The 25,540-nt window shown below is 50.8% G+C and overlaps 10 protein-coding genes across 18 annotated transcripts; 6 read left to right on the forward strand and 4 right to left on the reverse strand.

The window, feature by feature from the left end:
* Positions 1-105: 105 nt before the first annotated feature.
* On the forward strand, positions 106-1,702 carry LOC6617348 (dehydrodolichyl diphosphate synthase complex subunit NUS1). Of its 4 annotated transcripts, none has more exons than XM_032719851.1 (3): positions 126-227; positions 312-912; positions 1,241-1,702. In XM_032719851.1, exons 2-3 carry the CDS (start codon positions 421-423, stop codon positions 1,583-1,585), a joined length of 837 nt encoding a protein of 278 aa, XP_032575742.1. In that variant the 5' UTR covers positions 126-227; positions 312-420; the 3' UTR covers positions 1,586-1,702. The 4 variants fall into 4 exon arrangements, with proteins under 4 accessions (XP_002041673.1, XP_032575742.1, XP_032575734.1 ...); XM_032719843.1 differs by having other exon boundaries at positions 138-255; XM_032719849.1 differs by having other exon boundaries at positions 138-251.
* Positions 1,703-1,758: 56 nt separating this feature from the next.
* Positions 1,759-5,423, reverse strand: LOC6617349. Its single transcript, XM_002041638.2, has 5 exons — positions 5,282-5,423; positions 4,508-4,657; positions 3,382-3,601; positions 2,745-3,324; positions 1,759-2,674 (listed from the first exon to the last, which is right to left on the reverse strand). The coding sequence occupies exons 2-5, from the start codon at positions 4,594-4,596 to the stop codon at positions 1,899-1,901; spliced, it is 1,665 nt and encodes a 554-aa protein (XP_002041674.1). The 5' UTR covers positions 4,597-4,657; positions 5,282-5,423; the 3' UTR covers positions 1,759-1,898.
* A 576-nt stretch (positions 5,424-5,999) lies between these two features.
* On the forward strand, positions 6,000-7,980 carry LOC6617350 (integrator complex subunit 14). Its single transcript, XM_002041639.2, has 2 exons — positions 6,000-6,633; positions 6,692-7,980. Exons 1-2 carry the CDS (start codon positions 6,093-6,095, stop codon positions 7,912-7,914), a joined length of 1,764 nt encoding a protein of 587 aa, XP_002041675.1. The 5' UTR covers positions 6,000-6,092; the 3' UTR covers positions 7,915-7,980.
* A 79-nt stretch (positions 7,981-8,059) lies between these two features.
* LOC6617351 lies at positions 8,060-8,783 on the forward strand. The gene is made up of 2 exons (XM_002041640.2): positions 8,060-8,487; positions 8,548-8,783. Exons 1-2 carry the CDS (start codon positions 8,125-8,127, stop codon positions 8,725-8,727), a joined length of 543 nt encoding a protein of 180 aa, XP_002041676.1. The 5' UTR covers positions 8,060-8,124; the 3' UTR covers positions 8,728-8,783.
* LOC6617352 (phospholipase A-2-activating protein) lies at positions 8,725-11,461 on the reverse strand. Its single transcript, XM_002041641.2, has 4 exons — positions 11,195-11,461; positions 10,262-11,128; positions 9,576-10,205; positions 8,725-9,518 (listed from the first exon to the last, which is right to left on the reverse strand). The coding sequence occupies exons 1-4, from the start codon at positions 11,350-11,352 to the stop codon at positions 8,807-8,809; spliced, it is 2,367 nt and encodes a 788-aa protein (XP_002041677.1). The 5' UTR covers positions 11,353-11,461; the 3' UTR covers positions 8,725-8,806.
* A 297-nt stretch (positions 11,462-11,758) lies between these two features.
* LOC6617353 (zinc finger matrin-type protein 5) lies at positions 11,759-12,342 on the forward strand. The gene is made up of 3 exons (XM_002041642.2): positions 11,759-11,917; positions 11,973-12,107; positions 12,160-12,342. The coding sequence occupies exons 1-3, from the start codon at positions 11,788-11,790 to the stop codon at positions 12,309-12,311; spliced, it is 417 nt and encodes a 138-aa protein (XP_002041678.1). The 5' UTR covers positions 11,759-11,787; the 3' UTR covers positions 12,312-12,342.
* On the reverse strand, positions 12,291-14,354 carry LOC6617354. The gene is made up of 4 exons (XM_002041643.2): positions 13,580-14,354; positions 13,284-13,483; positions 12,600-13,213; positions 12,291-12,502 (listed from the first exon to the last, which is right to left on the reverse strand). The coding sequence occupies exons 1-4, from the start codon at positions 14,174-14,176 to the stop codon at positions 12,339-12,341; spliced, it is 1,575 nt and encodes a 524-aa protein (XP_002041679.1). The 5' UTR covers positions 14,177-14,354; the 3' UTR covers positions 12,291-12,338.
* A 246-nt stretch (positions 14,355-14,600) lies between these two features.
* On the forward strand, positions 14,601-19,010 carry LOC6617355 (RNA-binding protein 5). 2 transcript variants are annotated; one of them, XM_002041644.2, is made up of 12 exons: positions 14,601-14,883; positions 14,943-15,392; positions 15,447-15,699; positions 15,763-15,832; positions 16,063-16,136; positions 16,465-16,542; positions 16,602-16,728; positions 16,842-17,078; positions 17,134-17,580; positions 17,638-18,418; positions 18,479-18,728; positions 18,793-19,010. In XM_002041644.2, exons 1-12 carry the CDS (start codon positions 14,765-14,767, stop codon positions 18,907-18,909), a joined length of 3,003 nt encoding a protein of 1,000 aa, XP_002041680.2. In that variant the 5' UTR covers positions 14,601-14,764; the 3' UTR covers positions 18,910-19,010. The 2 variants fall into 2 exon arrangements, with proteins under 2 accessions (XP_002041680.2, XP_032576642.1); XM_032720751.1 differs by lacking the exons at positions 14,601-14,883; positions 14,943-15,392; positions 15,447-15,699; positions 16,063-16,136.
* A 230-nt stretch (positions 19,011-19,240) lies between these two features.
* On the forward strand, positions 19,241-23,973 carry LOC6617356 (RNA-binding protein 5-A). 5 transcript variants are annotated; one of them, XM_032720763.1, is made up of 13 exons: positions 19,246-19,397; positions 19,477-19,573; positions 19,637-20,032; positions 20,383-20,611; positions 20,669-20,738; positions 21,019-21,092; positions 21,423-21,500; positions 21,559-21,685; positions 21,775-22,011; positions 22,074-22,484; positions 22,547-23,312; positions 23,375-23,624; positions 23,689-23,805. In XM_032720763.1, exons 2-13 carry the CDS (start codon positions 19,479-19,481, stop codon positions 23,803-23,805), a joined length of 2,850 nt encoding a protein of 949 aa, XP_032576654.1. In that variant the 5' UTR covers positions 19,246-19,397; positions 19,477-19,478. The 5 variants fall into 5 exon arrangements, with proteins under 5 accessions (XP_032576663.1, XP_032576654.1, XP_032576650.1 ...); XM_032720759.1 differs by having other exon boundaries at positions 19,246-19,390; XM_002041645.2 differs by having other exon boundaries at positions 19,246-19,573; positions 23,689-23,973.
* Positions 23,811-25,522, reverse strand: LOC6617357. Its single transcript, XM_002041646.2, has 2 exons — positions 25,047-25,522; positions 23,811-24,987 (listed from the first exon to the last, which is right to left on the reverse strand). Exons 1-2 carry the CDS (start codon positions 25,447-25,449, stop codon positions 24,011-24,013), a joined length of 1,380 nt encoding a protein of 459 aa, XP_002041682.2. The 5' UTR covers positions 25,450-25,522; the 3' UTR covers positions 23,811-24,010.
* Between the last annotated feature and the right edge of the window lie 18 nt (positions 25,523-25,540).

Raw genomic sequence — 25,540 nt, forward strand, 5'->3', positions numbered from 1 at the left:
TTGTCTAACATATTCATTAAATAATCAAGGCGCATGTTTTATTCTTTAAATTCTTTTTTAATTATAAAGTAGCTCCAGAATTTGCAAGTGGCCCCTTGATATTTGGCGGAATCCGGCGCCTGGTCACACTGAGGAACACGTATTTTCATATTCTTGCGAAGCGCATCGCTTAAAACTTGATTACGCTCGGATAACAAGATGCACCCGCGTCCCAAGTGACTGAACAGGTAGCGAAGTGACCCTGGATGAGCGTGGGTAGGCAGCCGGCACCTCTGGAAAGCCCTAATCCCAGGTCCGCCACCCGTTTGCAGGTTATGTCCGCTTGTGTACACTGCGACGGGGAACCGAAGAAGCAACAGGAGCGGATTCCTGGCAGAAGAGACAACCGCTGGACGAGAAACCGCCCCTGACCTGCGCAACATGATCGAGGTGCTGTGCCTGCTGCTGGGCAGGATCCTGCTGCTTCTGGTCGGCGGCTACGAACTGATGTGGCGGCTCCGAGAGCGACTGAATGCACTGGTCGTCCGGTCATATGACCTTTGGCGCAGCAGAGCGGCACGTGAGGCGCACGAGCGGCGCGTGCTCGCCGACTGCCGCTCCCAGTTGACCAAGACGCCGCAGCATCTGGTCCTGGTTATCTCCCCCGTGGATGCCGGCGTGGATGCGGTGCTCCTCAGCAGGATCTTCGACTTTGCCCTGGACGTGGGCATCAAACACGTCAGCCTGTACGACAGGCGGACGAAAGGCAGGGGCTACGTGGACATGGCCGATCTCTGTCGGTCCACCAGCGCGGACACGGGCAGCTGCTTAAAGTGGCCACCCGTAGCCGGTCCCAGCAAACTGGAGAACCAGCCCAAAAACGGACAAAAGACAAATGGTTATGTGAACGGTTCACATTCCCCACAATTGCAGGTGAGTGGCGGCGTCTGATAAGCCGTGATTATTAATGGACTTTAGAACGATGTCGGAAATTCCCTTACAAGTGGTCTGCACTACACTTTTTGTTCCATTTGCTGAATGATAGAAGTAATGAGCAGAAGATACAATTTGGTTTCATCATTTACAAGATTATTTCACAGGCCCAACATTTGTTTTTAATACATATTTCTTCGTGCTGAGAACCAGTTTCAACTTTGTATCCATTAAAACCTTTGTAAGGGTATAGCAACGTAATCGATTCCCGGAATTAGTTGTTGCCTTATCAGTTTCTAATTGACTTTTCGGCTTCCGCGTCTTTCAGCTCCATCAAATCAGCGCCTCGGACGGCCATGCCCTTATCGCCGACGTCTGCCGCGAGTTGTACGAAGGCAGGGAGACGGACTTGGTGCAGAGTTTACTTAAGCAGAAGCGCGAAGCGCTGACGGAGCAGATCAGCGACATGCTGAGCAAGCGACTCGGGTTCGAAGCCCCGGAGCCGGAGCTGGGCATCGTGTTCGCCCGGCAGACGTGCACCTACGGCCTGCTTCCCTGGCACGCGCGCTTCACCGAGTTCCACACGCACCCCAGCGGACGCCACTTCGACGTGGAGGCGTTCGCCAGCATCCTGTGCAAGTACTCGCGGTGCGAGCAGCGGTGGGGCACGTAGGCACATCGTTCGCGTTCGGGAAGCGACACCCTTATATTAACTAGTTACCTTAACATTATGTAAATTATCGCCAGGAATTCCTTTTAGTTCGTAAGAGTAAAGAGAGTGTATTGTTCACATGAAAGTGTCTTTTGCTGGACAGCTGGAATGGCGGAGCAACGCAGCAGCTCGTATCTGGTACATAATATTCGATCTTTATTGAGTTTTGCAAGGCGCAACTAGATGAGTATATGTAAGTGGGCAGACTTAAGCGCTATGGTTAGAAGTATTGTATTGCTTTCCGTTCAAGTTTCATCTCCGACGCTCCGCCGCTCTACTCCCGGCCGGCCTCAGCGTGGCGCTTGGACAGGAGATTGACGTCGGTCAGATACGTGTTCTTGTCGATGTTGTGCGGACCGGGACCCGTGGGCATCCGCTCGTGGAGGCCGTGGAAGGAGTTGCGCAGATCCTCGAGGGAGTCGGCCAGGCCCTTCTTGATGCTGGCGAACTCGGTGGACATGAGCGACAGCTTGCCCAGCAGATAGTTGAGGTTCTCGTCCATGTCGATCATGTGCTTCTTGGTCTCCTCCACGCGGCTGCCGAGACCCATCATGGTGATGAGAGTGCTGTTGTTGTAGCCATCGGAAGCGGACTGGATCTCTCCGAGCATCAGCCGGCTCTGGCTGATCTCGCCGGCCATGATCTCGATGCGGTGCCACACCTGGTTCAGCTCCGTTTCCAGCAGTCCGCTGATGTTCTTGTTCGCCTCCTGTTGGATGCTGACCACCGCGCCGTCCAGCGACGAGAAGCGCTCCTTCAGCAGCCCGCTCAGCGTGGCCATTTCCTCCGCCAGCAGCTTGCCCACCCGCTGCACCACGTTCAGTGTGCCGAAGTCCACCTTGCGCTGCGTGTCCAGCACGACCTCCGAGTTGGTCATCATGATGTTGTTGAACTTGCCGAGCGCCTCCAGGCCCTCGTTCAGCTTGGCATTGCTCTCGTTCGTCGAGGCGAAGTGCTTGTTGAGGATGTCCACGTCCGCGGACAGCTGGCGAACGTCCGCCTGGATGTTGGCCTCCGCCTGCTGCAGTCGCTCCGTGGCCTCCGTCGCAGCTGTGTGCATAAAAGGAAAAGAGGATGTGGATGTGGATTGACCCCCCATTGCGAAGACTTCTACACTCACCTGACTTCTGAACCACCGAGGACTCGCTCTTCAGCTGCGCCAGCGCATTCAGGGTATCGTTGTTCAGTTCCTGGATGTAGGCGCGATCCTTCTCGCTCAGGTCAAGCGGAGCAGCTGGACGCTGCACAGTCTCGCTCAGCGCGCTTACCTTGCCGCCCAGCGTGGTGAGGCGCTCCAAAAGTTGGGCCTCGAACTCAGCGTTCTTCGGAGGAGCGGCGGTGGTCACGCTGGCCGCGTGCTCCTGCAGCTTGGCCTCGATCTGGGACAGCAGCTCCGGTGCCTTGGGCAGACTCTCGAGGCGCTTCTGTGTCTGGTCGGCCGCCTTCTGGCTGCTCTCCTTGAGGGCGGCCACGCTGGCCGACAACTTCTGGATCTCCTCGAGCAGCTTGGCGTTGAGGCGCTTCTGATCCTCCAGGAACTCCTTCGGAATGGCGGGTGGGGCGGGCGCGGCTGGGGGAGCGATCAGGTTGGCGCTGACCGGCGGCCTCTTGAAGCACTCGTCGTTCTCCCGCATCCATTTAAACATGTGCTCCGTGGCCTGGTTGAAGCGGTCCGACTGCGAGTTGTACTTCTCCTCTTGCTGAGGATCGGATCAGTTTGGATGATAACAGCTAATCCCCCTTTATGGCTGACTTACCGTGATCAGCATGGTCTCTATCTGGCTGACGCGCTCGTCCAGGCGCCCGAAGATCCCATTGATGGGCTCCAGGCTTTTCTGGCCCTTCTGGAGCGACTGCAGCGCCTTCTTGAGCAGCTCGCCCAACGCACGCTCGCGATGCTCGTGCCGCTCCAGCTTATTGTCCAGCTGGTTGTAGGAGTAGATCAGCGACTGAATCGTTCCGCGCAGCTCCTCGTTGCTGCAAAGGGCAATGGTGGTGAGGGGGGCTGAGGGGGTTAGGGTTAGTGGCTTAAAATTAGCCTCGCTGCGGACCATTAATCATCAAAGTGGGGGAGGGCAGATGGCAGCGGGACCACCACCATGATGGCGCGTCTATAAATATTGAGGGCTGCGATCTCAGGGTCAGGAGCCCTCCACTCTGCACGCTGTTTGTGTGAACTGCATTGATGCCGATGGATGTGGCATGGCTATGTGTGGCCGTGGAGGGGGAACACGGAACACATGCCCATTTGCATGGGCGAGCACTGGAAGCTCTGGGAGCACTCCCCCATTCCCAGCCAGAGTCCCAAAATAAACAAACAAATAGGCGCAGCGCCAACATCTTGGCTCCCTTTGAAGGCACCACTCACTACTGGGGAGTGGGAGTGGCTGTGCATGGGTTGCATCCATACTCCACGTCCCACAACCATGATGCACACATGCGAGGGCCCCAGGCGCCGACAACTGCACTAAGTTTGAAGTCTGGGCTCAGTGGAGGGCATTATGAGCGGCTGTGGGATGGCCCGGGAACCAGAACCACTCCGCGATGTGTGACATGTGTCAAGACCATAAAACCGGAGGGCTGCAGTTGTGGTTCCTCGAATCCACCATGGGCATAGATAGTTTGAGCACCCAATTACCGCCCCTCCAAGAGATTCAAACGCAGAACTTGAAGTGGCATTGGATCATTTGGGTCTAGAAACTGAAGATCTGAGTGATTTTACGACGCTAATGGAAGTTTCCGATGGAGTTGGGCAATCAATAATGTGTATGGAATATCAGGAGTGTTGGTATTCAATGGTTTAAGGGAAGGGTTCCACTATGTCATTGGACCAAAGATCTACTTATTCAAGCTTTTCCCCGAAAGTGGATGCAATCTACTCACGAGACTGGTCCAGCACCGATGGGTTGCCATTGGGCGAGCGCAACTAGCGCCAGGAGCACTAATTGGAGAGGGCGACTTCCTCCGGACATCGTGGGTTTGGTGCGTCGATGCGATCTTAAGTTGGTAGCGAGTCCACTGCGTGTTGGTGACCTGTGGAAAACGAAAACGAAATCGATATCGAACGGAAACGGGGGATTGAGGATGGGTAGCGATGGCGCCTCCGTTCGCCACCAGTGGATGCGGGGATACTTCCTCTGGAGCTGCGTCGGCGACTGTTTATCGCCAGTGACAATGGGGTAAACAAATGTAGGCTAATTTATGTGCAATATTTGCGGCGGTGCAGGCGAGCAATAAAGAAATGCCAGTGGAACAAAGCGGATTGGTTCCTTGTCCGGATGGACCTCGCTAAAAATATATATGTGTGTGTACATATGTGGATGCGATATTGTTCTTGTGGCGATAAACAAATGACGCGAATTATTCGCTGGACACTGCATGTGCCAGATGCAATCTCCTCCTCGCGGGAAGACAGGGAGGAAGTGGAGCATTCGGGAAATTGGGTCAGAAATGAGCGAGTGAAATTCGCGAGGGCGAATCGAAATTACAATAAGACCAGTAGTAGCCATCGCAATTTCCCCGGAGATTGCTGTACGTTAAACATATTCGCGGCGATAAGGATTGGGTTAGAGGTTGACGAATTGAGAGGGGTGCACGAAAAGTTCTGGCCTCGCTCACTAATCGCTCATTGAACCAGGTAGATACGGAAAAACTCACCCTTGGCGAAAATTGAATGGTTCAAGTTCGAAGAGTAGCCTCTGTCTTGCACACACACTTGGATCACTTGGGTCGAAAACTTGGTGGTGGTGCTCCACCAATCGAACTGGACGTCCTAACAGCTCGAGTTGCGAACGAGGAATGATGCTGGGCCAGCCGACATTTCCGGAGCAGCTGTGGATCCGTGCTCCTCCCCGATAGTGGATCCTCTCTCTCCGCTCTCAGTCGCTCATGCGTTCAGCAAGTAAAATGAGAGATGATGAGTGGATGAGTTGATGCGATGAGTTCCCGCATGAAGTCAAGTCGGGGGTGCCGACGAATCAAAATTCAATTTATTCTAATACAAAATCATCGAGCGCAATGCAGACAAATGATATGGGCGGCGAAATCAAAGCCAATTAAAAGCTAGCATCCCAAATCGATTGGTTGAGTTACTTATTTATTTGTCCCAATATAATCTAATTCCGCTGGGGGCGATTCCCGGAAATTTTATTCAAAAATGGGTAAATAAGTCTATTTGGCGTTTTGTTTACTTTTGGAGAAGAAAGTTATATAAGCTCAATTAATAAGTAATTCGTTTTCATAACCATCAAGATTGTATATTATCAAGATTGTAAATTCCACACTTCAAATATTTGAATTTCGGTTTGGCGCCAGGCCATGGACAAAAAGCATTCACCTGAAACAAGAAACCGTTATTCGCTGCGCTGCGAATGGCACTTCAGCTGGAGCAGAAGAAGAAGATGCATAAATAACACTAAATTGGAGAAAACATAAATAAAGCGTTGAACAAATTTAATTAAGCTACGAAATGCCCACCTTAATAGCGCTGGATGCATCGCTATCGATGCTGCGCCCGGTGCCGGGAAGAAATGAGCACACCTACCAGTCACTGGCCACCAAGGGCATCCAGCATCTGCTGGACAATCTCATGGCGGCCGGCAAAATGGAGCACGTTGCTCTGCTCTCCTACTCGACGACTGCGGAACTGAAGGTGGACTTCACGCGGGACTACGACCAGGTGCGGCAGGCGGTCAAGAAGGTGGAGCCCGTGGACAAGGCCTGCCTGATGAGCATGCTCAAGGCGGTGGTGTCCATCATGTCGCCGTGGGGCAACCAGAACATCCTGCAGGTGGTGGTCTTTACGGACTGCGGCCTCGGCTTTGGCAACACCTCGATCACGGGCTTCCTGGAGGCCTACGCCGAAAAGGAGTCGGAGCCGGAATTCGGCTTCCTGAAGACTCTGGCCAACTACAACCTGAACTTCATCTGTCTGGGCCTGCACGGCGATTACTACTTTACCAGGGGATTGGCGGTGTACCAGCAGCTGCTGGACAAGGTCTCACTGAAGGGTGAGCTGCACTCTATTCAAAGATATTCATGTATCTAATGGTGACCCTACATTTCCAGGCCAGCTCTTCATGACAAAGCCCGCCAAGAGCAGCGATGCAGTCGAGGGAAATCCCAATCCCAACCCGAACCCCAGCCACAAAAGCGAACTGGGCCGCACTACGGTCTTCGAACTAATTGAACGTCTCTGCGAGGCCAGCTACAAGAGTTCGGAGGTGACCCTGAAGTGCGGCAGCTACTTCCGCATGGAGGCACCTGTTCTGCTCTGGCCACCGACGGCTCCGTATGAGCAAAAGTCCCACATCTTCGGCCGAGAACCCACCATTCGCCACACAGACCAGAAGATTGAGGTGTGTGGCTTCCTGGCCCTTTCAGACATTGGATCACCGGCCATCCTGAGTCGACACTGGGTGCTGCCCAAAGTGGAGCGGGAGAAGAGCGGCGGCAGTCGGAGGTCCGGAAACCTGAGCGCAGCGGCCAAGCCACCGAAACTCAATCTGGATACCAGCAATCCCAACTACGAGCTGGAGAAGCTGGAAGCCGATATCAAGGAGTTTTACGCCAAGGATTCGAAAGACACGGAGGAAAGTGGCGACGATGATGTGACCATTGTCTTGAAACCAGGTCCCCAGACAGAGCATCAAAAAGAAAACTTGTGCGTCCTCCTTCATGGAGCCCTCAAAATGGAGAACATGGCCGCTCTGGTTCGAGTGGGGGACAAGTGGTACGGATTCATATATGCATTCACCGATAGCAAGAAAAAGTCGAACCTGATGCTGAACATACTTCCACCCGGCGCGAACGTGATTCCCTGGCTGGGAGATCTGGAGTCGCTGGGCTTCCCCGAGGACTTGGCGCCCGGAGAGACAGCCAGTTTTCCGGTGCGTGCCGACCGCAGATCCTATTCGCAGAGCAGTGTGGTGTGGATACGACAGGCCAGCCTGCAGTCCGACGTCCAGAAGGTACTGCGACACGCCAAGAAGATGCCCGACAAGACGCAGCACTTCTACAAGGAGCTCAATCGGATCCGCCGCGCTGCCCTGGCGCTGGGATTCGTCGAGTTGCTCGAGGCTCTGGCCATGCTGCTGGAGAAGGAGTGCGCCCATCTCAGCCTGAATGGAGCCAGCAACGACTGCACCCTGCAGCTGCAGCACGCGGCCACGGAGCTGCGGAAGACCTCGAACAGAGACATCAAGTCCACGATTGTTCCGCTCCAGAAAGTGGGTGCATCGGATGCGGGCAGCACGGCTGCCACGGCTCCTGCTCCTTCATACATGTATTGACCATTTATTATGACCTTACTCTAAGACTATGTTTATTTTGTAATACAAATATTCCTAAAATTTAAATCGTTTAAAAGTTCGGGTTTTAATGAATGCGTAACGGTACATTTCGGCTCTTTCCGTTTGCTCTTCACAGCACTGGCAGCTGTGCGTTATCGTTATCGATTACCAAATAATATAGTAACAATATAACTCGTAAAAATAATAACAATGGGAAGTCCAGAATTGCCTTCAGATCCCGGTCAAGAGGGACTTCCCACCCCACCGGTTGACCATCCAAGGGGAGGAGTGGAGAGCGAGGATGACGAAGATTCGGATGCCTACGACAGCTACCAACCACTCGCCTTGGAAGAGGAGAACGATGCAGCGGATCCCGAGGAGATTTCCAGGGAGCACGAGACCCCGTCCGCAGATAATGACGAGGATGTTGACCTGATGACTGCCCCAGTCACCCACGGAGACCCCAACATGCCTGACATTGAGCCCGCTGACGTTGAAATCGAGAGACAAGTCTGGAGTGAGCCGAGACCCAGGGAACTCCAAATGGATCTGGATAAAACACGAACGGAACAGGTAAGATATTCCAATTTACAATTGCGAGACATACCAGCAATTTTCATCCCGACACTCCAGATACTCAAAGCCATGTCCACGATAACGTTACCCAACATCACAGTGCCGGAATGGGCCAAGGGAGTGCCCGAGGAGCATTGGAAGCATGAGCTGCTGGACCGGATTAACAACCGACACCATCCACCCGAACCCTCAACGTCGTCGTCGCGCGAGAGTCATAAGCATTCCAAGAAAGAATAGCGTTTGTTTTGTATATTTAGAAAAAAGTTCTCCAATATATGTATAATTTAGAATGATCATAAGTTGGTTGGCGGAGATCCTAGAACACAGCCAGCAGGGCCTGGCCCACACAATTCACCTTGCTGAAGTTCTTATCCTGCGGAGTAGAGGTGAGTTTCCTCAGCTTGTCCATCACATAGTCCACGGACACCACCTGCGCAATGGTCTCCTGACCGCACGAAGTGGTGGTCAGGTTGCCGATGGCCTGCATGGATCGGTAGCACGCCTCCAAGTCCATGGTCCACTTGAGCAGCTCCACAACACCGGAGGTGACCATATGACACACCTCCGACTTCGCCGCGTTCAGAGTCTGGGAGATTGTGAGGTTCAAATAGAAGGTGGCCACGGCAATTTGCAGATTGGCACTGCCCGTCTTGATGGCTCCCACGAGTTCGATGATCTCCGCTAGACGGGACATCACATGTTGTCGGCCGGTGGCGTGGCTCATGCTGTTGGCCAGGCAGCGCACCGCCATGAGCTGGTTGGCTCCCGAGCCGCTCAATTGAGGGATGACGGTCGCCAGGAAGTTGTGACTGTTGTTCAGGACACTGAAGATGGCTTCATTCCGCACGGCCAGGCGAAGGATGTCCAGCACGGGGAACTGCATGGATGCTGGCCACTTCAGCAGGATGTCCAGAGCTTCCAGGGAAGTCAGATCGAGCTCAGGCGATTGATCGGTTAGTTTGATTACGGCCAACAAGACTTCCTCTCCCACTTTTCCATCAGGTATGCTTAGCTTGCCATTGAACTCCCTGCCAAAGAGATGTAGGGATTAGTTGGGGAATAGCTGACTAAATTACTAAACCCACATCATTTTCTCTAGCACCTTCTTGGCATCACAGGTGTCGAAGGTGCGGTAGTTGCTGACGGGAAAGTGTTTGTCTCCAGACCGCACAAAGTTCACATCCACCTGCGACTGAGCGTTGCTACTCGCTGTGGAGTAACTCGAGGCTCCAGTGAAGGGATCCAAATTGCCGCCGCTCCCCATATTGGTGTGGCTCGATCCAGGAACATAGCGGGAGCCACCAGTAAATGGATCCTGATAGCCGGTTGGCGCCTGCTCCATCAGCCCGGGCCCACCTTTCGCGTTCTTTATAATAAAGTTGGCCACCTGGTCGAGGTAGGCCTGTGGAAGGTTATGGCGATGGATGAAGGTCTGGGCCGCCTGCCACGGATCTTCGTTGCGGTTGTAGGGCAACTTGATAGGTGGCTCCGTGTCCGAGATGTCCACGCTGAACACAAAGTCGTACTCCTTGCCCTCGTGCAGTTTCTTGCCGGAGTTCGACTGCGTTCCTCCAGATGCGCCGGTTACATTGCCAACCAGGTTCCAGTTACCCAGTGTCCAGCTGTAGCACTTCACGGAACCATCGGCATGGCGCACCATCTTGGTTTGACCCTCGCGCGTTCCATTCGACAGAAGAGCCTCCGGACCTGGAAGGCTGGAGAAGGATAACCATATGTTTAGTCCTATAACAGAGATTAACTTGTAGCTTACTCAGTTTTCTTGATGCCACCAATCTCCTCATTAATCTGAGACTTTCTGGTTGCCACTTCCAAGTCGAAGGCTTTAAGGACTGCTTCGCTTGCTTGGCGAGCAGGAACGTGGCTGAATACCCTCACCACACCATCGCTACATCCGGTGACAATGTCCCCGTTATTTAGGCACGTTACGGACCACACTGAAATGCCGGGATGGATGATGGGTGCTCCCAGCTCTTCGCCGGTGATCACATTCCACATGCGCAACGTGCTGTCCTCGCCGGAGGAGACCACCACTTGGTCGCCCAGAGCCTTATTGCGAGCCATGGAGTAGATGTAGTTGGTGTGTCCGTTCATCTCGCGCACACACTCGCCATCCTCGTTCCAGAAGCGGAGAACAGCGTCATTTCCGCACGAGAGGAGAGTGTTCGCATCCAGTCCCATGACACCCCTCACGCAATCCGTGTGCCCCTTGAGCAGACGCAGCTTCTCGCCCTTCGCGTTCCAGTAGTAGATGTTCTTATCCGCACCACCGGTCACATACTTTCGCTGCTCCTTCAAGGTGGCCACCGCCCAAACCGCCGCCTCGTGTCCCTCTAAAGCAACAAACGACACATCCCCCGCCTCGCTGATAGTCCACACCCGAGCGGTCTTGTCCCAGCTGCCGCTGATGAGGCTCCGTGGCTCCAATCCTGCCGAGAGAGCACACACTGTGGACCCGTGACCCTTGAGGGTCAACAGGGGCACAAAGCCGTCATGCTTGTAGATGCAGATGGTGGCGTCGTTGCTGGACGTGCAGATCCACTGCTCCGACTCCAGGAAGCAGATGTACGAGATGAAGTTCTTGTGGTCCTGCAGAGTAAGGCTCTCCACGTACTCGTTCCTATGGGGATCGAATGCAGTTTAGTATGTTTATTATTAATAGCGACCAGACAAAGCCAAAACTCACCCATGGGGCGTCCAGACTTTGGTGCTCTTGTCCCGAGAACCGGACAGAATGGTCTGTCCACCTTCCGCAGTTGGAGGTCCCACCGCCACCGCCCGCACATCCATGCTGTGGCCCAGGAGCTCGCAGCTCAGCTTGTAGTTGTCCAACGATGGCTCCATGCTTGTTGTCCTACTCTTCCTGTTATCCTGTTTTAGCAGCTCCGGTCAAGAAAAGTTACTTTGTTTGCCGGCTGTCAGCGATTTTGCCATTCGGTGCGAAAAAATCGCACACTCAGATAGTGGTGGACCGATCCGATGGGTTTGAGGTCAATAGACGATAGTTTCTGAATATTCTGTGTAATCTATTAATTAAAAAATAAAAAAAAAATGCTGGGTATTCGAAATATGTAATGTCCTTTAAAATTGGATATTTAATTTTTAATTAGGTCAAATACAGACAGTTATTATACGATTATAATTTGTTCTCAAAATTTACGATTTCAAAGAAATTCATGAAGGTGGCAGTGTTGGTAAGGTTATCTATGCTCCCGAAAACTATCGAGCACATTTGTCATCTCTACGCTTGAAAGTATTGTATTTATTGATTAGATTTATATGGGTGGCAAAAGTTATTATTGCGACTACTGCTGTTGCTTTATGAAAAACGATCTGAATGTGAGGAAATTGCACAATGGTGGCATTGCACACGCAATTGCAAAGAGCAACTTTTTGAAGCGTTACGAGGGTAAGGCTTTTGGTGCACGAAATCCCCGAAAAAGCTCAATTTTCAAATTTTGTAGATCCGAAAAAGATTTTGACTGAAGAACGGCAGAAAACTCCCTGCAAGCGATACTTCGGCAGTTACTGCAAGTTTGAAACGTATTGCAAGTTTACCCACTATAGTGGTGAGAATTTGCAGGAACTGGAGAAGTTGGGTGCGTGATAAAATGCAGACTTAAAAAAATACTTCAGCTTGGAAACTTTCAGTTCTCGCCAGGAAGAAGAGAAAATCGCGAAAGGAAAACAAATGCAAGAGATGGCCCTGGAAAACTCATTTGCAAAAGGGTTTACCCCCTTCCTTGCAACACATTGACCCAGCAAAACTCAAGCAAACCAACTTTGAACTCAGTTGGGGCTAAATATATTTACAGAATGTACACTTAATGTCAAGTATTTAGTATGCCAATTACTTTCTCCATGACGCGCGCCACTTTCAGGTTGATGCGCAACGTGCGAGCGTATTCGTAGTGATACGATTTCGGGGAATGCCCGCTTAAGTTCTCCTCGTCGGGATCGGCCAAGTGCGCCAGCAGGAAGTAGCACAAGTGTTCTGTACAAATAGGAAACATTTGAGCTTAATCGGACTTCTTCAATGGTTTGATTGTAATCCATTTAGAACGCACTGCGACTAATAGACAGCAACCTACCCTGCTCCCCTTCCACGGCGTAGAAAAGCGGCGGGTTTCCGCCCCTCGCCTCAGATGCATTGATGACATTCCGCTTATGTGTACGGTTCTTCAGGTACGACTTGCTCATCTCCAGCCGTTCGCAGGCACGATCGTAGTACTTGGCGAAGCCCTTCTCGTCCCATTCATTCGGATTCGCTGCCTCCTGGGTTCTCCTGTACACCGTTTCCCCCAGCTCGCACTCGTCTATACTATCTAGGATTGCCTCGGCAACAAGGAACTGATTATTGCGCACTACCAGGTGCAAAACTGTATAGCCATCATCGTTGGTTAGCAGAAGACTGTTCAGATCGATTCTACGCAACAGCAGCCTAATGGACTCGATATTTATGTTGTTAATCACCGCCAGATGAAGAGCTGTGTTTGAGTTCTCGTAGAGGTGGTCGGTCATCATGCGAGCGTCCAGGATGAGAGATATAATCTCGGTGTCCGTGTCGTTCGTCAGTGCAAGTTCCAGGCAGTCCTCGCCGTCCCTGGTTAGAAGTTCGTTGATGTTCACGTTCGTGTGGCAGCACACAAATATCTGACGCTTTACGCCGAAAACATCGCTGTGCAGTATTTCCTCGTGAATGGGTCTGATGTGCCATAGGAAAAGATGATATCATTACGATGATGATGATCTCATTCGACTAATTGGATACTTACAGCAATCCTTCGTCGGACATTATGTGCCACTTCCTGAATTCGTTGGCCATGATGCGTATAATGCGGTCCTCGTTGTCTCCGCTTATAAAGTTTTCCACCCGGTTCAACTCCTCTGAATTGATCGATATATCCGACATGATAGAGTCACTGCGCACAAGGGTTTTATTCTGTATCCGATTTTCTCCGAAATTTTGAGCTTGCTGAAAGAAAGATATTTATAATAAAATCGTATATATATTTCCATTCTTAGTTCTTTCCAGGAAGAACTACTACATCATAATAATACTTGTACTTACGGTGACATCCCTTTTCTTTCTTTTAGTGATCACGGGCGTGAGCTGCTTCTCCTCGCGCTCCTTAAGCGCCATCTCAGCCGCTGATCGCTTGACCACCTGCGGCACGCAGTTGTTTCGCTTTCTACCACGCTTTTTAGGAACTTTGGTCGGATCTACTGGCGGTTTTATAGGTTCGGAACTTCGACCAGCCATGTGGCTATGGGTATTCCCATTGGCTTCGCATGAATTATTCGTAATGCCAGGCTTATGCGATTCCTCTGTGTCCCAATCCGTTTGTGTAGATGAATCGACTTTTTGGACTCCACAAGAACATTGTTTACCTTGATTGGAGATAGCGATCTTATCGCTATTATTGCTCCCGTTCATCGCGTCGATCACCCTTTGGGTGAGGGCCTTGTCTGGGATTTTCATGAGTAATTTGAAGATGTCCTCGTAGACGGGCTGGAAGGACTTGCGCTGGATGTAGGTCGCGGCGCTCTGTGGCGCTGATATGGATATCACTCGCAGGGAACCGACTGGCTTGATCACCAAGACATCCGAACTACTAGCGACGACTGGTTGGATGTGCTGGGCTTTGGTCAATAGAACCTTCTTCATCGTGGATGGTTTACAGTACACTGCTCGATCTCGCAATATCTACCAGCGATAAGGCGGTCAGCTTGTGATTGAATTCGTGGGACTTACAAGTTCCTAAACTTGTCAAAAAAAATAAATTGGTTTTTCCCCACGACACGCTGCACGGAATGGCAAGTGTCGGCACTCGGACGCTGCTCAACACTGCTGCTAGGGATGGGCGATGGGTTTGCTGGGCAGTCAGACAAGAGCACTGTTGTTGCTGATAGCTAATGTCATGATTGTACTTTAAGAAGATAGAGTAGTTTTTGTTAAAAAATTTTAGACTTATGTTATGGTCTATCACCTAGAGTTCTTCATGCTTAAAAATATATTCCCATATTTCCTTGCAAAATACATAAATATAAAAGGCCATCTCTAGCTTCAGAGAACTTATCGACGTTTCGATGCGAATGGTAAATCGAGTATTGAGAAAAAAGATACGGTGGTCCTCCATAAGGAACCGGGATAAAAATATTAAAGCTAGGTAGCCAAACAGATCTTGAGGGATTCCGCATCGGGGCTCTATTGCCACTGGTGCCTGTGAAGCGTCTAAGCCAAAGCAAGTCGGCAATGGACTCCAGTAGTCGGCGCAGTTTCTCTGGAGGAAGTGGAAACGAGGGGGGACGGGGCAGCGACTACTATAGATCCAGGCCGGGGTCTCGATACAGTCGATCCAGGTCGCGTTCCCGGTAAGGCTTACCTACCAGCTTAATGCGATCGTGTTCATAGAACTGTGTACCTTTTTCAGTGAACGCAACCGCGGCCATGGAGGATTCAGGCACCGGAACTCTCGCTCTCGAAGTCGGGATCGGGATCGGTCGCCCGGTTTCAGGAACGACCAGCATCGCGGTGGTCGAGGAGGAGCTGGTAACGGGGACCCCGACCTGTACCACAGCCTGATCAACGACGACTACAGGGATCAGGATGAGCGCAACTACAACTCCAGGAGTAACTTTGACAATCGTCAGTTGCGGAGACATGATAGCTTCGACCGCCGGCATCGGGACAGAGATGGCGAAAGCGATCGGGAGCAAAACGACTACGAGTACGAACAGCGCTCCCGCGACTTGGACTCACGCGATCGTAGCTCCACGGACAGGGACTGGTATCACAACAGAAGCCGCAGCAGGGAACGAAGCAGACCCTGGAACAGAAACAACAATAACGACGACAGAAGCAGAAGCAACGAGCGGAACACGTGAGTATAAAGTATTCATACATTTTAGGATTAATAATAAATCGGACTATGCAGGCGCCACCGAGATCATCGCATGTACAACGGAGGTGGCAGCAACCATAATCGCGATCGAGATCGAGATCGGGATAGGGAGCAAGACCGGGAACGGGATCGAGATCGCGATCGGGATCGGGATCGTGAGAGGAGGGGCTCCTCAGATTACGACAGCGATGAAGGCCACATGCGCAGGAACAAATACCGATCCACCACTGAAGCCCTCAATATTATTATAATCTTCGGTCTAACCAAGGAAATGACCAGAGCAGATGTAAGCTACGCAGAAGAATGGCAAATGCAACTCCTTCAATTACACATTAACTAATTTCTCTAGATTATGAGCGAGCTGATAAAGGTGAACATGGAGCCAGCGTGCATTCGCATTATCCGGAAGCAGGGAACAGGTGGGTTACGAAATCACTGACTTTGTTCTTACAGCGCCAGACGTAAGTAGGTCCAAAAAGTAGGAGCGGCTTCGCGCTAATGGAGGCGAAGTGTACAAGTACCAATCGAATTAAACCGGCCACATGAATCGAAAAGAATACAATAGTCCACAAAAATGTTACAAACCTATCGAAACATTCAACATTTTTTGACGAAAACATTTTGTATCTGCTTCTATCCGAAAATTTAGATTCATCACGCGGTATAGCGTTTGTCGAGTTTAACACCGTTGAGGAGGCAAAGCAATGGATGGATATTACACAGGTATCAGCGCAATCGACCAGATCCCCTTGAAACGTTGATCATCAGCAGCCAAGGTTCTTCGCAGGCAATGATAATAAGCAGTTCCTCACTGTTTAGTTCCTTTGTCCAACCGAAAGTACTTCTAGTTGCAAGGAAACTAAGCACTTCAGTATTGCTTCATTAAAATTGCCCAAGAAAGACACTCGATGAGATTGCCAGCGGCTAAAACTTCGCGTTACGAAACACAGAAGCAATCCGGTGACTGTGTAGAGTGTGAATGAAGTCATCCTAGCGATGGGTTACTAATCCGCAACCTTTCCTTCTCCTATTTCCATGTCTGGCGCTCCAGGGAGTGCTGAAGTTAAATGACGAGCGGGTGAGCATGCGGTACAGCCACAAGCGAATTCAGGACTGGAACTGCAACAAGGTACGTGCACTTAGAGGATCATATTCCCTATGGCGAGTAATGTGTTTCGCTTGTTCCAGTGCGGCGTCTGTAACTTCAAGTTTAGATTCTATTGCTTTGTGTGCAAAACATCCCGGGAAGACAGCGAAACCACCTTCTCCTCCGGCAGCGAGGGCGTGGACGAAGTCAGCAGCATCCTCACCAAAAGTATACAAACCACATACACTCTCTTGCCATCTCGTTTTGTAGCTTCGATCGCAATGAAGTCCAACAGACCACTGACCGCCACGATTTCTCTACCACTTCCTCAATCCACGCAGAGATCATGCTACGCAACCTGGACGCCCTGACCAACGAAGAGGCTGTGCTGACTGCCCTCCAACTTCACCTAAAAGATCTGAGCAAGACTGTGAGCAAGGTGCTTATCAGTCGGGATTCCTTGACGCAGGCATCGCGTGGAATTTGCTACCTTCACTTCGACACTCTAGTCGACTCGATGAATGTGCACAATGCATTGACGGCGCTGGATCCTCCACTTACCCTGGACGACAGAGTTGGTAAGTGGCCTTGTGTGCTTCTTATAACTTAAATAATAACCTATATTTCATCCAGTGGCCATTACCTATTGCAACGACCTGGAGGAGAACCCTAAAGAATTGGCAGTTAAAGATCCAACTGTCAAGAGCGAGAACATTTCAGCAGTTTCTCCCTCAGGAGTGGGTGGAAACTATACTCTGGCCGATGTGCCACGACTCGCTGAATATAGTGCCTCCCTGTACGCTTCGAATCCCGCAGAGCACGCTTATTATGTCCAGTACTATACGGAATATTACACGACAGACATAAACAAAAAGAACAGGGATTCCCATTTGACGGAAGCCAACTCCGGAGCAGCGGTTGCCCTCTCGGCCATCCAGCGCAAGCAGAAGAAGATGAACAGTATCGAGACCACGATCACAGCGGCGGCCACAGCTGCCGCACAGGCAGCGGCGCAAGTGAAGGCCACATTGGCTGCTCAGGTGGCCAGTGCGCCCAAGGGCAACGATGGAAAGATCTACCGTATGTCGCCACGCACTTGTGTTCTCTAGCACTTCATTATATTTAATTATGTTGCAGCCACTCCCGACGTCACTCATTACCAGTATGATGAGACATCTGGCTACTATTACGACAGTACCACGGGTCTCTACTACGATGCGCACACGCAGTACTACTACAACAACGAGACGGGCGCGTATCTATACTGGGATCAGCGAAGGAGCACCTACGTGCTGGCCACGCCCGCCTCCACTCAGGCAGCTCTGCAGGAAGTCCTGGCCGACGCCGAGCAGAAGGGAGAGGAGGAGGCCAAAAAGACGAAGGAGAAGGAGGGCGGAAACAAGCACGACAAGGTCAAGGTGGCCAAGAAGATCGTCAAGGACATGGAGAAGTGGGCCAAGCAGCTAAATCAGAAAAAGGACTACACAGCAGTGGCCACGCCACAACCAATATTGGCGAACGAGGTACCCACCACTTCGCGTGGCAATCAAGGGGGATATGCTGATGTGGGATTCTCCATTCTCGAGAAGAAGGAGCGGGGCAAGTTGAACGACTATGCGACAAACCCGACTGTGGGACCAATGAACAAGCTTGTCAATGCCTATGGCGGAACCTCGGACTCTGAAGAGGACAGTGCTCCGAGTTCGCAAAACACACAGAGTTCAGCGGTTGTAAGCGGCGGCGGAGGCGCTGAAGAATCCGATTACGTGGACTTCCAGAAGCTGACGTGCCTGCTCTGCAAACGTGCTTTCCAATCGTTGGAAATCCTCCAGAAGCACTTGAAGATGTCCACTCTGCACAAGGAGAATCTGGCCAAGCTCATTCAAAACACTAGCAGTAGCATCGAAGAGGCACTAGCGTAAGTGAAATCGCGATGTGTGCTGGAGTATATTATCATTGAATTCATTTTCTTTCCCAGCTATCGTGATCGTGCCAAGGAGCGCAGGCTGAAGTACGGCGAGAGCGATCCTCCTCCACCAAATAGGAGCAGGGAGCGATTCGAGCAGGAGATCAAGACACTGCAGTCGCGGCAAAAGCAGTCTACTAGCGCTACTCCAGCCATGCCCATCAGTTCGAGCAACGTGGGCAGTCGACTGCTGCAGAAGATGGGTTGGTCGGAGGGCCAGGGACTGGGCAGGAAGAATCAGGGACGCACACAAATCATAGAGGTAACTGAGCTGACGCCAAGCTATAAAGTGGATTAAAAAAATTAAGCATTTTGTGTTCCTTCAGGCGGACGGACGCTCCAACCACGTGGGCTTGGGCAACAAATCGGGACAGATGATACCGGGAAACGACTACAAATCCTACATAAAGAAGATGATGAAGCAGCGCTACGACAATGCTTGAGAAATTGGTTTTTAGCCGTTTCACATGTATTATTTCAACTATAATAGCCGTTTTATTCAGCTTTTCAACCGAAGTAGAAAATATTTCCATATTATTATGAAGCTTCTTGAGCATTGTTTTCCTAAGTGATTGATGTTCTTTTTAACAAGTAAGTGTGAAAGCGGCCCTCTAGGTTATAATTTGTGAATAAGAAAATTCAAATCCTTTTTCGAATGTACAAAATAAAATGTATCGTTGAAAAGTTCAAACTGTTCGGTGTTGGGAAACAGCTGTTAGCTGGCACTTGGCAGCCCTGGAACTATCGGTCAGTTATCGATAGCTGGCAGTCAGATACTTCGGGTGAACGGCAAAAGAAGACCGAGAATTATTCTATTCGGGTTTTTTTTTGGCCGGATAACTGTTTCTGTCTGAATGCACAGAGACTTCCAGTTCGGGAACAAGTTTAACCAGCTTCCATTCCTGTTAGAGTCGTGGTAACCAAGTAAGATGTGCGCACATAGACGGTTCATCTAATGGCAAAAGGCCAAACCACAAACACTGCATTTAATTACAATCGATTCGCATTAGATATGGATTCTCGATATGGTCGCAGCTTCTCGGGAGGCAACGGAAACGGCAGTGAATCGGGCTACAGGCGCTACACTCGCTCCCGATCCCGATCCAGGTAGGTCGTCCTCTGTCCACCTGGAACCTCTTAGTGGATTACTCCCAATTGCCATCATTTCAGGGAACGAAGTCGGGACCGCAATGATTACAGACGTCGCAACTCCCGTTCGCGCAGTCGGGAGCGGTCCTCACACTATAGAAACGACCGCAGTCCGGATCGCGATCTGTACCGCGACCTGATCGACGAGGATTACGAGGATCAGGGAAACTACAACTCGAGACAGAGCCTTGACCATCGCCAGCGCCACGGCGAAGACAAGTACGATCGTTGGGATGCTGATAGCCAGGGTCGCAGGGATCACGATAGCTACAGCAACCAAGACCGTCATGATCACAGCAACTACGACAAGCGTGGTCAGGATAGAGATAAGGACCGTGATCACCGCTGGAAAAACTACGATCGCCTTTCGAGAGAGCGCAACCATGATGACTTTGATCGGGGATCGGAGCGCAGCAGGTAAGAAATTATACAGATTACATATTACCCATATCGTGCTCAGTTTTATCAGTGCTCCAGTCTCCATTCACAAGGCTTCCATAAGAAGACCCCCTCTTTCAACAGGTTAAAAGACCTATCTTCTTTCACTTGCTAATCACTTGTAATAGAAGTCAAAATAATTAGAAATCAACCCTTTCAATAATGTAAATTTCCCTTTGTTCGCATTAATGCATACAAATCATCTTATGAATTATTCATGCTTGTTGCCTTTAATTACAGTGGATGTGGAGTGGAGGCAAACGATGGTTTCAAACGAACCGAACGGAAATATATGCAACAAAGTGCTAATTGTATCGCTTTCCTTTCAGCCGCAGCAATGACCAGCGGCAGTTCAATAACAATGGAAATAGCAACTCCAGCAGCAGTAACAGAGATCGCGAGAAGGAGGGCGATCGCGATAGACGGTATTCCTCGGACGAGGACAGCGACATGGCCAGCGAATTCAGGCAGAGAGGTGCCCCCAACAGTGGCAGCAGCGTTGAGCCCTTGAACAACATAATCCTCTTCGGTCTGAAGAAGCACGTCACGGAAGCAGACGTAATGTTTAAGCGATAAGCAAAACGAATGCAGAACTAACCAAGTAATCCTCCACAGATCATGGGCGAGCTGATCAAGGTCGACATGGAGCCCACATCCATTCGCGTGATGAGGAAGCAGCAAACAGGTGGGTTACATTTCCGTGTGTTACATTCGATTTAAAGTGAAATTGTAGAGAAAGCGTGAGTATTGCGTGCCCAGCAACATGTTCGATGTAGGACTTATAGCAATTTCCATTATACTTGGCTTACGACATCAGCAGCAAAATTCCCCAAAAACATATAGACATATCGAAAAGTACAAACCGAAACAAAAACACAATCCCCAAAAATGATACAATGCTAATGAAACAACCAACAACATTTTTTGACAAAACATTTTCGTATCTGCTTCTATCTAAAATTTAGGTGCCTCACGCTGTTTTGCATTTGTCGAGTTTAAAACCGTTGAGGAGGCGACTCGTTGGATGGAGTTAACCCAGGTATCCCTACAAACCACAAGAATCTAGAATCTTCTCAATTCCGCCAAAATAGAAATGACGGCAAGATCCGATAGCTCGGCATCAACTGTTGACAAATGTGTGCCTTGAGTTCAATTCTGCTGGTGGGCTGCTTCCCTTCCATTTTCTGCCTTAGATCAGGGAACTGAACTCGAAGGCGGAATCGAATCTTACGTAAAGGAAGCAACCAGCATCTGCGTGATGCCGAAAAACACAGAAGCAATCTTGGTGACTGTGTAGTCTGTGAACGATTAGCTTCTCAGCAGTTTCCGTTACTGATTCCACTTTCACCTCTTCTATTTCTCCGTGCAGGGAGTCCTCCAGCTGGGCGATCATCGTGTCACCATGCAGTATAGTCACACTCGCATCTCGGACTGGACTTGCATTAAGGTATGTTCCGCAACGATGCAGATTGGGAACAACAACTAGCTTTTTCGCTATCCTTCAGTGTGGTGCCAGCAACTTTAAGCGCCGCTTCCAATGCTACATGTGCAACGCGTCGCGGGCGGAGAGCGAAAATGCTCTTCACGGAGACGGCGAGGGCATCGACGAGATCAGCCGCATCCTCACAAAAAGTATATCCACCATGAGCAATATCTTTCAATGCCGTTTCCTAGCTAATCAGCTAAATACCCCACTAACCTGCCACGCTTTCCCCATGCAGAGATCATGCTCCGCGGCTTGGATGCGCTGACAAACGAGGAGGGCGTGCTAACTGCCCTTCAGCAGCGCCTGCCCGAACTGGCCAAAACAGTCAGCAAGGTGCTGGTCAGTCGCGACGTCCTAACCAATGCATCTCGGGGCATTTGTTACCTCAATTTTGACACACTCATTGATTCTATGAACGTGTTCAACGGGCTGACGGCGTTGGATCCGCCACTCACTCTGGACGACAAAACTGGTAAATTTTCACCTATAACTAATTTCATGTTTAAAAGCTAAAGTTTACACCATGCCCTTCAGTTATCGTCACCTACTGCATTGACTCCGAAGACCGTCAAATGATGCCAGCCGAAGGCAACTTTTTTACAGCTGGTGAAACAGCGATGTCCCCGTCGGCCATTACGGCCTACACTTTGGCGGATGTGCCTCGTCTCGCGGAGTACAGTGCATCCGTGTATGCTTCCAATCCGTTGGAGCATGCACAATACGTCCAGTACTATACGGATTATTACACGACTGAAATAAGCAAGAACTGCAGAGATCGTCACGTGACGGAGGCCAACTCCGGCGCTGCCGTGGCTCTCTCGGCCATCCAGCGCAAGCAAAGGAAGGTAAGCCAGATGGAGACCATGAGTTCGGTGACAGAGGCGAAGGTCGCCTTCCTTGCCAGGGGCGAAAGTGCTCCCAAGGGGAATGATGGCAAGAAATACGGTAAGTGGGCACACACTTCTATGCGCTCCAGTAATGTCGAACCTTTGATGCTCAATGGTCAGATACTCCCGATGTGTCCAAGTACCAGTACGACGAGACCTCCGGCTACTACTACGACCACGTTACAGGTCTCTACTATGATGCCCACTCGCAGTACTACTACAACAACGAGACGGGCGCGTATCTGTACTGGGATCAGAAGCGGAGCACCTATGTGCTGGCCACACCCGCTTCCACTCAGGCAGCCCTCAAAGAAGTATTAGCTGATGCCGAGAAAAAGGAGGAGGAGGCTAAAAAGGCAAAGGAGAAGGAAAGAGAAAAGGAGGAAACCGGCAAGCCCGACAAGGTGAAGGTGGCCAAGAAGATCGTCAAGGACATGGAGAAGTGGGCCAAGCACCTGAACCAGAAAAAAGACTACACAGCAGTGGCCACACCGCAGCCTATCCTGTCGGATACTGAGGCGGCCACCACCTCCCGTGCTTCCCAAGGGGCATATGCTGATGTGGGATTCTCAATCCTTGAGAAGAAGGATCTTGGCAAGCTCAACGACTATGTACCGGAGGCAGGACCTCCAGCAATGAGCAAATTGGTCGGCGCTTATGGAGGGCCTTCTGACTCGGACGATGATAATAGTGGCAATCCGAAAGCTCTTGCCGATGAAGCTGACTACGTGGATTTCCAAAAACTTACTTGCCGGCTCTGCAAGCGTGCCTTCCAGTCGCTGGACATCTTGCAGAAGCATTTGAAAATGTCGAATCTACACAAGGAGAATATGGCCAAGCTTAAGCAGAATTCCGCAGTTGAGGCTGGCACGGATGAGGGTCAATCGTAAGTGGAAATATGCTGCTATAATGTCGATAAAATCACTGATTTTACTCACCCGTATTTAGCTATCGTGATCGTGCCAAGGAACGCAGGCTGAAGTACGGTGAGAGCGATCCTCCTCCACCAAACAGGAGCCGGGAGCGTTTCGAGCAGGAGATAAAGACTTTGCAGTCGCGCCAGAAGGATTCTTTTGGCGCTACTCCAGCCACGCCCATCAGTTCGAGCAACGTGGGCAGCCGCCTGATGCAGAAGATGGGCTGGTCGGAGGGCCAGGGACTGGGCAAAAAAAACCAAGGACGCACTGAGATCATAGAGGTAGGAGCCGACGAAGACGACAAATGTCGAATATGGATAATTCAATGTCAATGTGTATCCACAGGCTGATGGTCGTTCTAACAACGTGGGGCTGGGCAACAAGACTGACCAATTGACGTCTGGAAACGACTACAAATCCTACATAAAAAAGATGATGAAGCAGCGTTATGAAAACGCCTGAGACTCTTCTTGATTTATGTATGATTTTATTACGCTTGAGTATAGGGCCATTTAAGCATTGTTTACCTCGATTACACTTCCCCACCTTGTCGCGCCCATTTAGCATTAGTTGCGAAGTTCAAATTGTAAATAGTTCGTAAATACAGTCTCAAATTAGGTTTGACTTAAATTTGGAATGCTTTAAGTATGGAATTCTGCAAGGGAATCTAAATCTCGTCCATGTAGCCATGCTCATAGGCGTGGCGCACGGTCTTGAAGATCTCCTGGTTCGCCTCATCGCCTGCGATGTCCAAGGACAACTGGTGGAAGGCGGGGCCGTGCATATCCGTCTCGAAGAGGCGGGACAACTCGGCGCAATCCTTCTCGGTGCCAAGCAGCCAGGGAAGGAAGTGCATGCCTACCATTGGTCCATAGAAGGCATATCGTTTGAAGTGGGCATTGAAGCGTTCGAAGCTGTATTCCTGCAGCAACTGGTCCACCCGATCGTCGGTCAACTCGTTCCGGTTTCGGCGCAGAACCAGTTCCAGCATTTCGATCATGCTTCGATGGTACCTGCGCAACAAGTCGGCGTAGATCTCCTTCCTTCCTTCGGATGGCGTGTTCATGTACATGAAGAAGCTCAAGTCAATGGCCGTGGTGCTGAAGCGCAGCTCCTGGAAATCGATGGCTTTGATGCCGTCCACCTTATCCTCGGCTCCGTAGTGGAACAGCACGTTGTTCCTGTTGTAGTCGCCGTGCAGGAAGGTGGCAAAGTGACTGTCCGGTTGATCTTCGGCAAAGGAGCTGGTGCGGATTCTCTCCAGCAGGAGAGTTGGCTGCTTGAAGTACTTCTCCCGCAGTCGCTCGATGGCGGCCCCGAATCCGGGATCTGCCCCTTGGAGGAGCTGCTCCTTCTGCCGGTCGTAGAACTCGTAGAACCGGTCGAAAGCCACGCGATAGAGGACATCAAAGATGCCCTTTCCTGAGCTGGAAACGAAGGGCATGTCCACCACTCCGGCGCGCAAACGAGCGTGAACGTTCGGCTGAAGGATTTTCGTGGCGTAGCCCAGGGCATGAAACGGACCCACTAGTCCCACCATGGCCTCCAGCTGATCCCGACGGAGGGTGAGCCTTGGCCCCAACTGGTAGCCATCGCCCTTGAGATGCTTCAGGGCCAGCACTGATTCCCTACCATTCCCTAAACCTGCAGAAAAGTAAACAGTGGAGGTTGTCATGGATATATTCGTGGGAGAAGAAACGCACCTTCAACCTGCCCAAACCTGGCGAAGTAGCAACGCGGAACCCAGTTCTTCACCACTTCGCTTTCCAGATGACTCGTCCGAAGGACACTCTCGTAGGCGGGCAGGATCTCGGCGTAGGCGAAGATCTCGTTTGAAAACTGGATGTACGAGTTGCTGCTCTGCCGGAACTCCTCCGTTCCCTTCATGAATTTGACCAGGACGACCTCCGTCCGCTTGCGCTCGGCGATGACCACGTCCAGCGTAACGGTGTACAAGGCGGACATGAAGCCGTCCAGTCCATTGGAGCACTCAACGCTGTGCGATTCCAGCGAAGCACTCGGACCAAAGTCCTTGAAGATGTCGTACACCAGATGGCGCTCTATATAGTCTAACTGCTGCTGTTGCGTCGACATCGTGACCTCCATGCTGGAATCAATTGCGATCTTAATGGGTAATCTTAACTGACAATAGACGCAAGTACGGGTATATTTGTCCGGGCAACCAATCAAAGTGGTA

This window comes from Drosophila sechellia, chromosome 2L (genome assembly GCF_004382195.2).
Source record: "Drosophila sechellia strain sech25 chromosome 2L, ASM438219v1, whole genome shotgun sequence".
Taxonomy (NCBI): Eukaryota; Metazoa; Arthropoda; class Insecta; order Diptera; family Drosophilidae; genus Drosophila; species Drosophila sechellia.

Coding starts and splice junctions, on each gene's coding strand:
- LOC6617351 (XM_002041640.2), top strand. CDS start 8,125: ATGGGAAGTCCAGAATTGCCTTCAGATCCCGGTCAAGAGGGACTTCCC. Junction 8,488..8,547: donor ATAAAACACGAACGGAACAG/GTAAGATATTCC, acceptor CCGACACTCCAG/ATACTCAAAGCCATGTCCAC.
- LOC6617357 (XM_002041646.2), bottom strand. CDS start 25,449: ATGGAGGTCACGATGTCGACGCAACAGCAGCAGTTAGACTATATAGAG. Junction 24,988..25,046: donor CAGGTTTGGGCAGGTTGAAG/GTGCGTTTCTTC, acceptor ACTTTTCTGCAG/GTTTAGGGAATGGTAGGGAA.
- LOC6617356 (XM_002041645.2), top strand. CDS start 19,422: ATGGCAAAAGGCCAAACCACAAACACTGCATTTAATTACAATCGATTC. Junction 19,574..19,636: donor CGCTCCCGATCCCGATCCAG/GTAGGTCGTCCT, acceptor CCATCATTTCAG/GGAACGAAGTCGGGACCGCA. Junction 21,093..21,422: donor GTTGGATGGAGTTAACCCAG/GTATCCCTACAA, acceptor TTCTCCGTGCAG/GGAGTCCTCCAGCTGGGCGA.
- LOC6617348 (XM_002041637.2), top strand. CDS start 421: ATGATCGAGGTGCTGTGCCTGCTGCTGGGCAGGATCCTGCTGCTTCTG. Junction 913..1,240: donor CACATTCCCCACAATTGCAG/GTGAGTGGCGGC, acceptor CGCGTCTTTCAG/CTCCATCAAATCAGCGCCTC.
- LOC6617355 (XM_002041644.2), top strand. CDS start 14,765: ATGGACTCCAGTAGTCGGCGCAGTTTCTCTGGAGGAAGTGGAAACGAG. Junction 15,833..16,062: donor TATCCGGAAGCAGGGAACAG/GTGGGTTACGAA, acceptor CCGAAAATTTAG/ATTCATCACGCGGTATAGCG. Junction 18,729..18,792: donor GACGCACACAAATCATAGAG/GTAACTGAGCTG, acceptor GTGTTCCTTCAG/GCGGACGGACGCTCCAACCA.
- LOC6617350 (XM_002041639.2), top strand. CDS start 6,093: ATGCCCACCTTAATAGCGCTGGATGCATCGCTATCGATGCTGCGCCCG. Junction 6,634..6,691: donor GGACAAGGTCTCACTGAAGG/GTGAGCTGCACT, acceptor CTACATTTCCAG/GCCAGCTCTTCATGACAAAG.
- LOC6617354 (XM_002041643.2), bottom strand. CDS start 14,176: ATGAAGAAGGTTCTATTGACCAAAGCCCAGCACATCCAACCAGTCGTC. Junction 13,484..13,579: donor GAAAGAAAAGGGATGTCACC/GTAAGTACAAGT, acceptor TCTTTCTTTCAG/CAAGCTCAAAATTTCGGAGA. Junction 12,503..12,599: donor CGCCGTGGAAGGGGAGCAGG/GTAGGTTGCTGT, acceptor CTATTTGTACAG/AACACTTGTGCTACTTCCTG.
- LOC6617352 (XM_002041641.2), bottom strand. CDS start 11,352: ATGGAGCCATCGTTGGACAACTACAAGCTGAGCTGCGAGCTCCTGGGC. Junction 11,129..11,194: donor AAAGTCTGGACGCCCCATGG/GTGAGTTTTGGC, acceptor CGATCCCCATAG/GAACGAGTACGTGGAGAGCC. Junction 9,519..9,575: donor AAGGTGCTAGAGAAAATGAT/GTGGGTTTAGTA, acceptor TCTCTTTGGCAG/GGAGTTCAATGGCAAGCTAA.
- LOC6617349 (XM_002041638.2), bottom strand. CDS start 4,596: ATGTCCGGAGGAAGTCGCCCTCTCCAATTAGTGCTCCTGGCGCTAGTT. Junction 3,325..3,381: donor TAGAGACCATGCTGATCACG/GTAAGTCAGCCA, acceptor TCCGATCCTCAG/CAAGAGGAGAAGTACAACTC. Junction 2,675..2,744: donor CTCGGTGGTTCAGAAGTCAG/GTGAGTGTAGAA, acceptor TTATGCACACAG/CTGCGACGGAGGCCACGGAG.
- LOC6617353 (XM_002041642.2), top strand. CDS start 11,788: ATGGGTGGCAAAAGTTATTATTGCGACTACTGCTGTTGCTTTATGAAA. Junction 11,918..11,972: donor CTTTTTGAAGCGTTACGAGG/GTAAGGCTTTTG, acceptor CAAATTTTGTAG/ATCCGAAAAAGATTTTGACT. Junction 12,108..12,159: donor GCAGGAACTGGAGAAGTTGG/GTGCGTGATAAA, acceptor GGAAACTTTCAG/TTCTCGCCAGGAAGAAGAGA.